The following is a 17,159-nucleotide window of genomic DNA, read 5'->3' on the forward strand; positions in this document are numbered from 1 at the left end:
CAATAACACAATAGAAAAGTCAATATACAGTGTGTGCAAATGTAGTAAGATTAGGGAGGTAAGCCAATAAATAGGCCATAGTGGCAAAATAATTACAATTTAGCAATTAAACACGAGTGATAGATGTGCAGAAGATGAATGTGCAAGTAGAGATACTGGGGTGCAAAGGAGCAAAAAAATAAATAACAATATGAGGATGAGGTAGGTAGTTGGTTGGATGGGCTGTGTACAGGTGCAATTATCTGTAAGCTGTTCTGATAGCTGGTGCTTAAAGTTAGCGAGGGAGATATAAGACTCCAGCTTTAGTGATTCCAGCAGAGAACTGGAAGGAAAGGTGGCCAAAGGAGGAGTTGGCTTTGGGGGTGACCAGTGAAATATACCTGCAGGAGCGCATGCTACGGGTGTGTGCTGCTATGGTGACCAGTGAGCTGAGATAAGACGGGGCTTTACCTAGCAAAGACTTACAGATGACCTGGAGCCAGTGGGCTTGGCGACAAATATGAAGCGAGGGCAAACCAACGAGAGCATACAGGTCGCAGTGGTGGGAAGTATATGGGGCTTTGGTGTCAAAATGGATGGCACTGTGATAGACTGCATCCAATTTGCTGAGTAGAGTGTTGGAGGCTATTTTGTAAATGACATCACCGAAGTCAAGGATGAGTGAAGGATGTTGTGTTGTGAAATAGGAAGCTGATTCTAGATTTAATTTTGGATTGGAGATGCTTAATGAGTCTGGAAGGAAGTGCTAAAATTTGGTCTAACTTACTGATATTGAATATTACGTATTTATCTTGAGGTGATTTTGCACCGTTGTGTTCAGGACGCCATCTTGCCTGGTTTTTAGTGCTATTAACAAAGTTGCAGCGGACAGTATTTTTCAGTGACAACACGCATTAGGTGTGGGGACAGTTTACACACAGGTGTTCGGACGCAGATAGCTAATTAGCACTGGTAGTCTCCTCTGTTTTCTGTAAACAAGTGCTGTAACATAGAAATATAGCCATACGGGGACACTAACACTTTAAAAGGTATGTAGTAATTTAACCTTTTGTTTTTAAATTAATTCTCACTGATACGAAAGATACGTTCCTTATGTTTCCAAAACCGTACCGCAAGCGATGCATGTTAACATTTAGAGCAAGTGTTGAGGCTCTTAACAAAGCTCCCCGGCCAGAAGATACTATCGTAAATAGGCGCTAAATCAACGTTCCTGGTTATAAATAACGGGTAAGTATATAACTGAATAGATAAAAAGGGTATTGGTCCAGTTGTCTGGTTGCATACCTGGTGCTTCAACTGTGGCAACAACTAAAACTTGCCCCGTACCGAGTGAAATGGAGGACATTTGACAACGGCTTGATATGCTCCTTAAAGGAGCTAATGGCTTAAAGGAATACTACACTCACAAGCAATCTTTCAGTGTTTTGTTCAGTATTTAGTTAATTTTGTTTACTTTTAAATACAATCCCGAAGAAGTATGCATATCAGCAGTCAAGTTAAGATGGAGCACTTTCCTTACAGAGCAAAAACGTATGTTATGATGATGCATTTTGCACGGTAAGTCAGTACCTGCAGGACAGTGAGGCAGCTCCTCCTTGGGCACACTGGTCATCTTCTGGAAGTCATCATGGCAGGCGTTACAGAAGTGAGTGGTGCCGAAGCAGAAGAAAACAGCCACTGAGCAGCAGTAACGGCATTTGTACTCCAGAAAGTCTGTCCCGTGCTTGGAACACATCTGCAGACAGAACATGGATGTATAGTGTGTCAATTGTATTGTATAAAAATGTATTGATTTGTGTATTTAGTATTTAAAATGTATTGCTGAGGTTACAAAATTAATTTATATTGAAATGGACAATAAATCGTATTATTATTTGAAAAATAATGTCTTAATTTTAAGTAATAGGGTCAGGAGTTAAAGTGTCAAGATGTGTCCCACTATACAAACTTGGATACTACCAAGTATTCAGCAATGTGTTGGTTACACAGCCCAATGGAGTCAATGCCCTAAAAGGCCTTCGCTGGACCTTGTCCTCCACCCACCTGTGCCCTGGACACATCTGAGCATGCTCCACATATCAGCTCGCTGGGGTCGTAGTCGTCTCCCTGTCCTGCCTCCGCGTCACAGCGCGCCTCTCCCCCAAAGTACGCCTGCAACAGAGGAAGGGAATGGGTCAGTTAAAAGTAGTTAATTAGAGACAAGCGAAACTGACTGAAGGACCTCTGCGAAATATATTCCATGTAGGGGAAATATATGCCTGCTGCTACTGTATTCTCACAAGTTAATCCTTAAGAGTCTATGCCTAAACTATTAAGATGGTCAGACGAAGGATCATTTGGCAATTTGATATGGAATTTTAGGACCCCTTTAGGTATTCCCAAAATATATTTAAAAAAAATACTTGCTGAAACATTGAATTTGGCCTTACTGCTATTAGCGTATAGAAGAAATACGTTCGGAAATTATTCAATCTACACACAATACTCCATAATGACAAACAAAAACATTTTTTTTTGTTGCTTTGTCTGAATACTTATGTAAACAAGGTATCTTTATTTTTTATACATTTGCTAACGTTTTGTTTTTCGTTATGGGATACTATGTGTAGATTGATGAGAAAATCCATCTTACAATAAGGTTGTAACATAACAAAAATGTGGAAAAGTCTAGGGGTCTGGTACTTTTTGAATTTACTGTATGCTTTTGAGTTATGTACCCAGTACAGGTCCTCTGGCACTGGCCTTTTAACTATCCCAAAGCCTAGTGATATATGATTCAGAATATACTCATATATGGAAAAACAGATTGTCCAAAAATACATCAAAATACATTTTGTTTTAAAAGTGTCTGTCCTATATCTGAGATATATAAGAAAGATCAGGAAATTACAAAAAATAAATAAATAATATATTACCCATAATTAACCCCCTTTTTGGAGGGTACTAAATTACTTCCACATCAGGGTTTCAGTTAAGAAAATTTGGCAGCGGACAATGCGACCGGCAAGATTTGAATTTACCGGACATTTGAGAATTTTACTGGACATCCATATGCATTGGGTAGGTAAAGCATTAGGGCGTCCACCCAAAATAAAATGGCTATGCGGACTATTTGCATTGTGTGCCCCCTCCCAACCAAATCCCTCTTTTTATGCTGCTGCTACACTGTTTATCATATATGCATAGTCACTTTAACCATATCTACATGTACATACTGCCTCAATTGGCCCAACTAACCAGTGCTCCCGCACATTAGCTAACCGGGCTATCTGCATTGTGTCCTGCCACCCACCACCCCCTCTTTTACTCTACTGCTACTCTCTGTTCATCATATATGCATAGTCACCTTAACCATATCTACATACTACCTCAATCAGCGTGACTAACCGGTGTCTGTATGTAGCCTCGATACTGTATATAGCCTGTCTTTTTACTGTTCTTTTATTTCTTTACTTACCTATTGTTCACCTAATACCTTTTTTGCAATATTGGTTAGAGCCTGTAAGTAGCATTTCACAGTAAGGTCTACCTACACACCTGTTGTATTCGGAGCACGTGAAAAATAAACTTTGATTTGACCCACAGTGCTCAAAATCACATTTACATTCATCTTAACAGAATAGAAATGAGCGTTTTATTGAAAAACAAAACATTGCGCCTCTTCATCCCTGCTATAAATCATAAATTAATATGATCAAAAAAATAAAAAAACATTGAACAAGTCACCTTGTTTCTGTACAGCACTTTGAGATACCAGTTGATGTACGAAGGGCTATATAAATATAACATTTTGATTTGACCTACACAGTATAAAACGTAAAAATATATTATTTGTATAATTTTGCGAACAACATGTCCTATTGTATGAACATTTTAATAAATAAATAAAACACAGCTGTTTTCAAATACAAATCTAGGCCTCTAATTTAATTTAGCCTAGGCATGAACATTCTAATTAGTCCTAATAAATAACAAAATATGGCTGTCTATGAACACAAGGGCTGGCCAGTCATGGCTAAAATTTATGTCAAATTAACGTCAGATTTGACTTTTTGTAGCTGGTTAGAAGAATTAGGTTAAGGTTATAGTTGTGAATAGTTGGCAACGATGGTTTCATTTCCAAGTGCTACTGAATAATATGATATACATCATTACTTTACTCTAGTCTATCAATCCATTCCAAATATTTAAACTATACATGACATAGGGGCTGCGTATGTTGATCTTGTCCAGGGCGGCAGCAGAACTGCTAGGACTGGACCTGATGAACACAATAATTATGCCTCTAATTTACTTGAGTTTGTGGCGGACCTTGGCCTTTTCAAAGTGAGCCGCTGCTGTTGGGCAGTCAAAACTGCCCAAATCCTTGGAGCAGCATTGTTACTTTGTCCTCAAGAAGGCAGTTTTTAATCTGTTTTGGAGAAAGAATCCCATCTTGGCGGACACACTGGAAACAGGGATAATCAACACAATCTTTGCCAATTTTTCACAGTCGAGGTACACTGAGCTGAAGTCCCTTATGAGGACCGCAGATGGGAAGGCTGCCATTGCCCATGCAAATATATTATTTACATTTTTTTTAAACCAACGGGATGTTATTATTATGCTAATTAGATTACCGCGGGGGGAAAAGACAGACACTAGGGGATAAGGATATTATTCCTTATTTTGAAGTTTAAGGTTATTTTTTCCAAATTGACAACACTAAATATACAAATAATTTGAACTTAAAAAAGTCAACTAGCCCTTTAAGGGAAAGATCCATTCTATTATGAAACCGAATTCTGCCTACCTTCTTGCACTTGTAGCAGACGTAGTAGGCGTATCGGTTCATTGCGAAGCCGGCCGGATCATTGTGGAAGCGGGCACCGGGCGTGGTGATGGCCTCGCTCTTGTGCAGACCCTCGTACTCCATTCTCATCAGAGCTTTCCTCCGTACGTCCTCAAACAGCTCCTTGATAGGGTCCAGTAGGTCCTTGATGACCGAGTGGTTGATCTTGTTCTGGGAGGAAAAAGGCAACAGTCCAGTCAAGTCTCAAGTCTTGGAGTATGAGTCAATTTTCGCTCCTTAACAAAATGTTAGTTCAAACAAACAGAGCCAGAGTTGTTATGATCCAAGCAAGTTAAATTGAAGATATGAATCTTTGTAAGGTCAATTAGTAAATTTGAGAACTCAAGTCCTCAACTCTACACAGCAATGTATTTTTAGTTTTGTTTTATTGACCAGATAGGACAGTGAAGAGTAGACCGTAAAGGTAGGAGGACTGCGAGTCAGAAGGGCAGTGGTTTGGATTCGAGAATGGCCCCAGGAGGGATGGCCACTGTTACGTGCTATTTTTTAGGGGGGCCTGGTCCTAACTTTTTTTGTACATAATGTTTCAGACAATGTTTCATATGACCAAAAAGGGCTTCTGGACATCAAAACAGCGATTACTAACATCGTTTTGGATGAGGACTTCTATTTCAATGAATCAGAAGTGAATGATAATGGCGCCGGAGGGGATGGCTGCAGTTTTACGGGCTCCTAACCGACTGTGCTATTTTGTTCGTTTTTTTCGCATTGTTTGTAACTTATTATGTACACAAAGTTGTTGCTACCATCTCTTATGACCGAAAACAGCTTCTGGACATCAGAACAGCGATTACTCACCTCAAACTGGACAAAGAGTCCGTCGCGAAGGATATAATGCAATTCGGAGACCAAGCCCAAATCCCTGTCAAGGGATAAGATTATCCGACACGGATAATATAGAGCCGGCTGGGTTTTCCGTGCATTTGCAGGACAGAGCAGCTAAGACGAGGGCGGGGTGTGTGTCTATTTGTCAATAACAGCTGGTGTGCGATGTCTAATATAAAATAAGTTTCGAGTTATTGCTCGCCTGAGGTAGAATACCTCATGATAAGCTGTAGACCACACTAGCTACCAAGACAGTTCTCATCTATATTATTCATAGCCGTCTGTGTACCACAACCAACCGATGCTTGTACGAAGACTGCACTCAACGAGCTGTATAAGGCCATAAGGAAACAAGAAAATGCTCATCCATAAGTGGCACTCTTACTGGCCGGGGACTTTAACGCAGGCAAATTTAAATCAGTTTTAACTAATTTCTACCAGCATGTCATGTGTAACCAGAGGAAAAAAAACTCTAGACCACCTTTACTCCACACACAGAGACGCATACAAAGCTCTCCTTTGCCCTCCATTTAGCAAATCTGACCATAATTCTATCCTCCTGATTCTTGCTTGCAAGCAAAAACTAAAGCAGGATGTACAGGTGACTCGCTCAATACGGAAGTGGTCAGATGAATCGGATGCTACGCTACAGGACTGTTTTGCCTGTACAAACTGGAATATGTTCTGTGATTCATCCAATGGCATTGAGGTGTGAACCACATCAGTCACCGGCTTCATCAATAAGTGCATTGACGATGTCGTCCTCACAATGACTGTACGTACATATCCCAACCAGAAGCCATGGACTACAGGCATCCGTACTGGAATAAAGGGTAGAGCCGCCGATTTCAACGAACAGGACTCTAACCCGGAAGCTTATAAGAAATCCTGCTATACCCTCAGACGAACTATCAAACAGGACTAAGATTGAATCCTACTACACCGGCTCTGATGCTCGTCAGATGTGGCAGGGTTTGCAAACTATCACGGACTACAAAGGGAAGCCCAGCTGTGAGCTGCTCAGTGACGCGAGCATACTAGACCTAATGCCTTCTTTGCGCTCGCTTCGAAGCAAGCAACACAGAACCATGAATGAGAGCACCAGCTGTCCTGGACGACTCTGTGATCATGATCTCCATAGCCAATGTGAGTAAGACCTTTAAACAGGTTAACATTCAGAAGGTCGCAGGGCCAGACGGATTACCAGGACGTGTACTCAGAGAATTCGCTAACAAGTGTCTTCCCTGACATTTTCAAACTCTCCCTGACTCAGTTTGTAATACCCATATGTTTCAAGCAGACCACCATAGTCCCGTGCCCTAGAACTCCAACGTAACTTTGCTAAATGACTATCGGCCAGTAGCACTCACATCTGTAGCCATGAAATGCTTGTCATGGCTCACTTTAACACCATCACCCCAGAAACCCTAGACCAACTCCAATTTGCATACCGCCCCAACAGACCCACAGATGACACAAACTCTATTGCACTCTACACTGCCATTTCCCACATGGACAAAAGGAACACCTACATGAGAATGCTGGTCATTGAATACAGCTCAGCGTTCAACACCATAGTGCTCTCCAAGGTCATCACTAAATTAAGGACTCTATAGGATTAAACACCTCCAACTGCATTCCGATCCTGGACTTTGACGGGCCGTCCCAAGGTGGTCAGGGTAGGCAAAAACATCCGCCACGCTGACCCACAACATGGGGGTCCCTCAGCTGTGCGTGCTTAGCCCCCTCCTGTACTCGCTGTTCATCAACGTCTGAATGGCGAATTAAGTTTGCTGTAGTGGAGACGATCGAGCGTTTCAAGTTCCTTGGTGCTCACATCACTAACGACCTATCGTGGTCCAAACACACACCAATCAAACAAGCTAAGCGTCAGTATAGAGACAAAGTAGAGCCGCAATTTAACGGCTCAGACACGAGAGGTATGTGGCAGGGTCTTACAACCAATCTCGGACTACAAAAAGAAAACCTGACTTGTCGCGGACCACGATGTCTTGCTCCCAGACCAACTAAACAACTTCTTTGCTCGCTTTGAGGACAATACAGTGCCACCGACATGACCCGCTACCAAAACCTGCGGGCTCTCTTTCACTGCAGCCAACGTGAGTAAAACATTTAAACATGTTAACCCTCGAAAGGCTGCCGGCCCATACGGCATCCCTAACTGCGTCCTCAGAGCATGCGCAGACCAGCTGGCTGGTGTGTTTAAGGACATATTCAATCAATTCTTATCCCAGTCTGCTGTTCCTACATGCTTCAAGAGGGCCACCACTGTTCCTGTTCCCAAGAAAGCAAAGGTAACTGAGCTAAATGACTACTTCCGTCATCATGAAGTGCTTTGAGAGAATAGTCAAGGACCATATCACCTCCACCCTACCTGACACCCTAGACCCACTCCAATTTGCTTACCGCCCCAATAGGTCCACAGACGAAGCAATCGCAATCACACTGCCCTAACCCATCTGAACAAGAGGAATACCTATGTAAGAATGCTGTTCATCGACTACAGCTCAGCTTTTAACACCATAGAACCCTCCAAACTGTTCATTAAGCTCGAGACCCTGGGTCTCGACCCCGCCCTGGGCAAGTGGGTCCTGGACTTCCTGATGGGCCGCCCCCAGGTGGTGAGGTTAGGAAATAACATCTCCAGACCCGCTGATCCTCAAACTGGGGCACCACAAGGGTGCGTTATCAGCCCTCTCCTGTACTCCCTTGTTCACCCCCATGACTGCGTGGCCATGCACGCCTCCAACTCAATCATTAAGTTTGCAGACGACACTATAGTGGTAGGCTTGATTACCAACAACGACGAGACGGCCTACAGGGAGGTGGTGAGGGCCCTCAGAGTGTGGTGTCAGGAAAATAACCTCACAATCAATGTTAACAAAACAAAGGAGATGATTGTGGACCTCAGGAAACAGCAGAGGGAGCAGTCCCCTATCCACATCGACTGGACATTAGTGGAGAAGGTGGAAAGTTTTAAGTTCCTCGGCGTAGACATCACGGACAAACTGAAATGGTCCACCCACACAGACATTGCGTTGAAGAAGGCGCAACAGCATCCTGTTGGGCTGTATCACCGCTTGGTACTGCAACTGCTCCGCCCATAACCGTAAGGCTCTCCAGAGGGTAGTGAGGTCTGCACAACGCATCACCGGGGACAAACTACCTGCCCTCCAGGACACCTACACCACCCGATGTCACAGGAAGGCCAAAAAGATCATCAAGGATAACAACCACCCGAGCCACTGCCTGTTCACCCCGCTATCATCCAGAAGGCTAGGTAAGTACAGGTGCATCAAAGCTGGGACCGAGAGACTGAAAAACAGCTTATTTCTCAAGGCCATCAGACTGTTAAACAGCCATCACTAACATTGAGTGGCTGCTACCAACATACTGACTCATCTCTAGCCACTTTAATCAAAAATTGGATATAATAAATGTATCACTAGCCACTTTAAACAATGCCACATTATATAATGTTTACATACCCTACATTACTCATCTCGAATGTATATACTGTACTCTATACCATCTACTGCATCTTGCCTACACCGTTCGGCCATCGCTCATCCACATATTTTAATCTACATATTCTTATTCATTCCTTTACACTTGTAAGATAAGGTAGTTGTTGTGAAATTGTTAGATTACTTATTAGATATTACTGCATGGTCGGAACTAGAAGCACAAGTATTTTGCTACACTCACATTAACATCTGCTAACCATGTGTATGTGACAAATACAATTTGAACTACTCGGCATCCGGCCGCAAGGCGCTACAGAGGGTAGTGCATACATCCCAACTCGTAAAAGAAATGAAATACACCAAAACTTGTTCCTCACAAGTGTAGCCTAGGTTGTGCAATAAGCAAACAACATGTCCACTCGACAATGAGAACGGTAAAATACGGTAATAATAATATTGAATGCATTAACATGAAGATGGATTTTAAAGAATTGATTGGGTCACTAACTTGACACCAACAAACGCCCCATAATATCTGTCCCTCTTGGCATTGAATGGTTCAGCAGACTGTTCGCTCTCCATAACTGTCTATGAGACTATTGCAGCTCTGTGGTTGTAACATTTATTGACCATTTTGATACCTTTTGGAAACAAAGTATTATAAGGAGGATGGGATCCACCCAAACTACTTGGGTTCCTGGATCCTTTCACAGCATTATAAGGCTGCGTTGAGACAATGACTTTATCAATGACTCAAGCCCAGCTCATGTAATCCCTACCATTGTGTCACCGAGTTGTCATAAACTTCAGCAAATGTACATTCTCAGGGGCGCTGGAAGACAATGTAAGTAACCTAATTTATGTCCTTCTTACTGCCATGCATGCCTCTGCTGTTCCTAGAGCTATTGTATACAGTAATCATGTGCCTATGAACCAGTTATACCGTTAGCACTGAGACGGTGTGCCCTAGCAGGAAGTCCACTGTGTGCAGCTCACCCTGCATTAACATAAATAACCTGAGCATGTCTACCTCTGCTAAGCTTCCCAGCAAAGCATTAAACAATCAAGCATCCCAGAAAAGTGCTAAAATCAGCCCACGTTAACATATGTAGCTTGAGATTCATGAAATCAATAATTTGCTAGTAACAGATTACAATCATATTCTGACAATCTCTGGAACTCACTTAGATAATACTTTTGATGAACAGTGGAAGAAATACATGGTTATAAGACCAACAGAAAAGCCAAATGTGGAGGTGTGGCCATTTATATTTCAGAGCCCCATGCCTGTAAAGCTTAGAGAGGATCTAATGTTAAATACTGTTTAAGTAATATGGTTACAGGTTCATCTGCCTAACCTAAAGCCCATTCTGGTGGGAAGCTGCTATAGACCAAGTGCTAACAGTTAGTATCAGGACAACTTGTGAAATGCTTGACAATGTATGTGATATCAACAGAGAGGTTTATTTTTAGGTTGATTTAAATACTGACTGGCTTGCGTCAGGCTGCCCACTCAAGAGAAAGCTTAAAAACTGTGCTTCCTGCAGCCTGGTTCAGGTTATCAGTCAACCTACCAGGGAAGTTAAAAACAGCACAGGAATTAAATCTTCAACATGTATTGCTCAAGTCTTTACTAATGCTGAAGAAATTAGCATCCAAATCCATTGGATGTGGTGATCACATTGAAGCAGCCATACAGTTGAAGTCGGAAGTTTACATACACTTAGGTTGGAGTCATTCAAACTCATTTTTCAACACTCAACACATTTTGGCAAGTCAGTCTGGACATCTACTTTGTGCATGACACATACTTTTTCCAACAATTGTTTCCAGACAGAATATTTCACTTATCACAATTCCAGTGAGTCAGAAGTTACATACACTAAGTTGACTGTGCCTTTAAACAGCTTGGAAAATTCCAGAAAATTATGTCATGGCTTTAGAAGCTTCTGATAGGCTAATTGACATCATTTGGAGGTGCATCTGTGTTTGTATTTCAATGCATACCTTCAAACTCAGTGCCTCTTTGCTTGACATCATGGGAAAATCAAAAGAAATCAGCCAAGACCTCAGAAAAAGAATTGTAGACCTCCACAAGTCTAGATCATCCCTGGGAGTAATTTCCAAACGCCTGAAGGTACCATGTTCATCTGTACAAACAATAGTACACAAGTATAAACACCATGGGACCACGCAGCCATCATACCGCTCAGGAAGGAGACGCATTCTGTCTCATAGAGATGAATGTACTTTGGTGCGAAAAGTGCAAACCCATCCCAGAACAACAGCAAAGGACCTTGTGAAGATGCTGGAGGAAACAGGTACAAAAGTATCTATATCCACAGTAAAACGAGTTCTATATCGACATAACCTGAAAGGCCGCTCAGCAACGAAGAAGCCACTGCTCCAAAACCACCATAAAAAAAGCCAGACTACGGTTTACAACTGCACATGTGGACAAAGATCATACTTTTTGGAGAAATGTCCTCTGGTCTGATGAAACAAAAAATAGAAATGTTTGGCCATAATCACCATTGTTATGTTTGGAAGAAAAAGGGCGAGACTTGCAAGCCAAAGAAGACCATCCCAACCGTGAAGCACAGGGGTGGCAGCATCATGTTGTGGGGGGTGCTTTGCTGCAGGAGGGACTGGTGCACTTCACAAAATAAATGGCATCATGAAGTAGGATAATTATGTGGATATATTGAAGCAACATCTCAAGACATCAGTCAGGAAGTTAAAGCTTGGTCGCAAATGGGTCTTCCAAATGGACAATGACCCAAACATACTTCCAAAGTTGTGGCAAAATGCCTTAATGACAACAAAGTCAAGGTATTGGAGGGCCATCACAAAACCTTGACCTCCATGCTATAGAAATGTGTGGGCAGAACTGAAAAAGTGTGTGCAAGCAAGGAGACCTACAAACCTGACTCAGTTACACCAGCTCTGTCAGGAGGAATGGGCCAAAATTCACCCAACTTATTGTGGGAAGCTTGTGGAAGGCTACTTGAAACGTTTGACCCAAGTTAAACAATTTAAAGGCAATGCTACCAAATACTAATTGAGTGTATGTAAACTTCTGACGCACTGGGAATGTGATGAAATAAATAATTCCCTCTACTATTATTCTGATATTTCACATTCTTAAAATAAAGTGGTGATCATAACTGACCCAAGACAGGGAATTTTAGCTAGTATTAAATGTCAGGAATTGTGAAAAACTGAGTTTGGCTAAGGTGTATGTAAACTTCCGACTTCAACTGTATCTAGTAAAACCATAGTTCCAAAGGCTGGGCCTAATATAGAGTATAAGAGGTTATTCAATATGTTTTGTATTGAAACTCCCCTACCTAAGAATAGTATAAAGCCCCCTTTACTGGCTCAAATAGCTGACCAATCAGCCTGTTACCAACTGTTAGAAACATTGTTGAAAAAATGGTGTTTGTTGAGATAATGCTATTTTACAGTAAACAAATTGACAGACTTTCAGCACGCTTATAGGAAAGAACATTCAACAAGTAAGGCAGTGTATGATTGTCTGAGAGAAATTGATAAGAATTATTGTGGTGGGTATTTTGTTAGACTTCAGTGCGTCTTTTGACATTATCCATCATAGTCTGCTTCTGGAAAAAACTTGTGTTATGGCTTTACACGCCCTGCTATATTTTGGATAAAGAGTTACCTGTCTAACAGAATGTTTTGAATGTTTTGTCCCAGATACAATGCTTTTAGTTTTACAAATATTTAGGACTAAGATTCCTTGCCAACCATTCTGAAACTAACTGCAGCTATTTCAGTCGCTTTAGTAGCTGACGTCTATAGTGTTGAGTCATTTGCATACATACACAAGCCAGTGGCATGTCATTAGTAAAGATTGAAAAAAGTAAGGGGCCTCGACAGCTGCCCTGGGAATTCCTGATTCTACCTGGATTAAAGAACAGCCTCTGTGTTAACACAGAGTTAGTTTCAGAATGGTTGGCAAGGAATCTTAGTCCTAAATATTTGTAAAACTAAAAGCATTGTATCTGGGACAAAACATTCACTAAACCCTAAACCTCAACTAAATCTTGTAATGAATAATGTTGAAATTATACAAATTGAGGTGACTAAACTGCTTGGAGTAACTCTGGATTGTAAACTGCTATGGTCAAAACATATTGATACAACAGTAGCTAAGATGGGGAGAAGTATGTCCATGATAAAGTGCTGCTCTACCTTCTTAACAGCACTATCAGCAAGGCTGGTCCTACAGGCCCTAGTTTTGTCACACCTGGACTACTGTTCAGTCATGTGGTCAGATGCTACAAAGAGGGATTTATAAAAAAAATGTACAAAGAGATTGCAAATGGCTCAGAACAGGGCAGTACGGCTGGCCCTTGGATGTACACAGAGAGCTAATATTAATAATATGCATGTCAATCTCTCCTGGCTCAAAGTGGAGGAGAGATTGACTTCATCACTACTTATATTTGTTAGAGGTGTTGAATGCACCGAGCTGTCTGTTTGAAATACTGGCACACAGCTCAGACATCCATGTATACCCCCACAAGACAGTCTAGAACTGACTATGGGAGGCGCACAGTACAACATAGAGCCATGACTACATGGAACTCTATTCCACATCAAATAACTCATGCAAACAGTAGAATTTGATTTAAAAAAAGAAGACGACACAAATACACCTTATTGAACAGTGGGGACTGTGAAGCAACAAACATAGGCACAGACACATGCATGTGAACACACGATAACATACGCACTATACACACATGTATTTTATGTTGTAGATACTGTATGTGGTAGTAGAGTAGTGGCTGGCCTGAGAGCAGACTGTGCTGTGCAATCTGTTGTGAATGTATTTTAATGTTAAAAGAATGTATTAATTTTGCTGGACCCCAGGAAGAGAAGCTGCTGGACAGCAGCTAATGCTTGGCAGCAGCTAATGGGGATCCATAATAAATACAAATACATCAGTGACCTCATCTCAATCAGCGAGGCGCCTCGCACTCTCCGCTCTAGCTACTCCCTACTGCTTCAAGTCCGCAAGACATATCTTTGAACTATGGAGGACCGAGCCTTTAGCTCACTTGCCTCTCACCTATGGAATGCTCTCCCTGACCAACTAAGACATTTTTAAAACAGCCACTTCTACAGCCTTTTTACCTGCTTTGATTCTAAATGTAAGTTGTTTTTAAATTGTATTTTTTTTCTGAGTAGAGCTTTTAGATAACCTTAGCACCATACAAATTAAATGTATTATTATTAGCATCATTAGCATTCCCATAGATTCAAAATGGCAGGTTAGCTAGTTAGCTTTGTGGCACAACCAATGATGTATATACATTTTGGATTGCTGATGCTATGCATTGGGTTTGAAGCAACTGGTCAGCCATATTGGCACTCCCCAGTAGGAGCTGTCCTCCATAGGAATGAATGGAATTCTACACTATGTCAATGAAGTGTTTCAAGGACAAAATTATGTAGTTGTATCTAGGTATTTTTTTTGATGCCGTGGGGACAGTAACATTATTTAAAAAATAATATATTCCTTAAGGAAAATGTTATATATTTTTATATTTACATTTTTTGCCCACATAATATAACGGCTTAAAGTGTCTGTAATAGAATAAATGTGTCCAAAAATGAATGTATAGATTAATAAATGCATTTCTATAGCTTCCAAGATGGAGGCACAGTGGCAGTCATCTAGTGTATACACAAATCATTGGGCACAACCGACTGCAAATATCTTAATGTTATCTACATCAAAACATTTCAGCACTGTTTCTGTCTTTTGTCATTGGTATTCTGTCTAACAACATTTGCCCTTTCAAGCATTGATCTTCAATTAAAAGGCTGTACGGATAACGACCATTTGATACAGCCTAATAAGCTAGCTAGCTAACCTGTCATTTTAGGTCTCCAGGAATGCTGAATATGCTAATGTCGGCTTCAGAGTGCTTATACTACATGATAATGACACATTTATTTAATATTTAACCATGGTTTTGCTTGTGTGTCAATGGGCCGGAAGTTGTAGGACGACCACGTTTGAAATGGCTCAGGTCGAGAGGGGGTGGCTACATAAGGTGAATAGTACCTTGCAGATTGGGCAGGACATGAATCCAAAAGTGATCCTGGGTCCGAGCCAGCGGTTGTCCAGAACACGACGGGTACACTGGAGATGGAACACGTGACTGCAGTCCAACTGAGGAACAAAACAGAATCACACACATAGAACCTGACCTTGAATCTGAACACATCTTTGGCATAAAGGTAAACAAGAATCCTTGGTTCAAATTGATTTTTTTTTTCAAACAACAAAACCAATAGAATTGTCCCACAAGTTCAAATCCTACCTATCTGGAACTCCAGGGAGGTAAAACATTATATATTTTTTTAATATAAACTCAACAAAAAAAAGATACGTCCCATTTTCCTGTCTTGCAAAGATAATTAGTAAAAATACAAATAACTTCACAGATCTTCATTGTAAAGGGTTTATACACTGTTTCCCATGCTTATTCAATGAACCATAAACATGCACATGTGGAACGGTCGTTAAGACACTAACAGCTTACAGAGAGTAGAAAATTAAGGTCACAGTTATGAAAACGTAGGACACGAAAGAGGCAGTTTCTACTGACTCTGAAAAACACCAAAAGAAAGATGCCCAGGGTCCCTGCTCATCTGTGTAGGCATGCTGCAAGGAGGCATGATGACTGCAGATGTGGCCAGGGCAATAAATTGCAATATTTGTACTGTGAGACGCCCAAGACAGCGCTACAGGGAGACAAGACAGACAGCTGATCGTCCTCGCAGTGGCAGACCATGTGTAACAACACCTGCACAGGATCGGTACATCCGAACATCACACCTGCAGGACAGGTACAGGATGGCAACAACAACTGCCCGATTTACACCAGGAATGCACAATCCCTCCATCGGTGCTCAGACTGTCCGCAATAGGCTGAGAGGCACAAACCAACCGTCGCTGGACCAGACAGGACTGGCAAAAAGTGCTCTTCACTGACGAGTCGCGGTTTTGTCTCACTAGGGGTGATGGTGGGATTCGTCGAAGGAATGAGCGTTACACCGAGGCCTGTACTCGATTTGGAAGTGGAGGGTCTGTCATGGTCTGGGGCAGTGTGTCACAGCATCATCGGACTGAGCTTGTTGTCAATGTAGGCAATCTCAACGCGGTGCGTTACAGGGAAGACATCCTCCTCCCTCATGTGGTACCCTTCCTGCAGGGTCATTCCTGACATGACCCTCCAGCATGACAATGCCACCAGCCATACTGCTCGTTCTGTAAGTGATTTCCTGCAAGACAGGAATGTCTGTTCTGCCATGGCCAGCAAAGAGCCCGGATCTCAATCCCATTGAGCATGTCTGGGACCTGTTGGATCGGAGGGTGAGGGCTAGGGCCCCCCAGAAATGTCCGGGAACTTGCAGGTGCCTTGGTGGACGAGTGGGGTAACTTCTCACAGCAAGAATGGGCAAATATGGTGCAGTCCATGAGGAGGAGATGTACTGCAATACTTAATGCAGCTGGTGGCCACACCAGATACTGACTGTTACTTTTGACCCCCTCACCTTTTGTTCAGGGACACATTATTCAAATTCTGTTAGTCACATGTCTGTGGAACTTGTTCAGTTTATGTCTCAGTTGTTGAATCTCATGTTCGTACAAATATTTACACATGTTAAGTTTGTTGAAAATAAACGCAGTTGACGGTGAGAAGACATTTCTTGTTTTTGCTGAGTTTACTTATTCAACAATGACTGGGCTATTATCACATCATTAGCATCCTCATTAGCAAACTCAATGTTTCTTTTTTTGCTATATATATATATACAGAGGGAGAACAAGTATTTGATACACTGCCGATTTTGCAGGTTTTCCTGCTTACAAAGCATGTAGAGGTCTGTCATTTTTATCATAGGTACACTTCAACTGTAAGAGACAGAATCTAAAACAAAAATCCAGAAAA

The 17,159-nt window shown here is 41.7% G+C and overlaps 1 protein-coding gene across 24 annotated transcripts in view; it reads right to left on the reverse strand.

The window, feature by feature from the left end:
• The window catches only part of LOC110519948 (E3 ubiquitin-protein ligase MYCBP2), a 344,395-nt gene that overhangs the window by 8,634 nt on the left and 318,602 nt on the right, over positions 1 to 17,159 (reverse strand). For all 24 annotated transcript variants that reach the window (XM_036974062.1, XM_036974063.1, XM_036974061.1 and 21 more), the window contains 4 exons: positions 15,266 to 15,373; positions 4,793 to 5,002; positions 2,044 to 2,151; positions 1,570 to 1,735 (listed from right to left, as the gene is read on the reverse strand). In XM_036974062.1, coding sequence (XP_036829957.1) covers positions 1,570 to 1,735; positions 2,044 to 2,151; positions 4,793 to 5,002; positions 15,266 to 15,373 — 592 coding nt within the window. The remainder of the gene's footprint in view (positions 1 to 1,569; positions 1,736 to 2,043; positions 2,152 to 4,792; positions 5,003 to 15,265; positions 15,374 to 17,159) is intronic.

This window comes from Oncorhynchus mykiss, chromosome 3 (genome assembly GCF_013265735.2).
Source record: "Oncorhynchus mykiss isolate Arlee chromosome 3, USDA_OmykA_1.1, whole genome shotgun sequence".
NCBI lineage: Eukaryota > Metazoa > Chordata > Actinopteri > Salmoniformes > Salmonidae > Oncorhynchus > Oncorhynchus mykiss.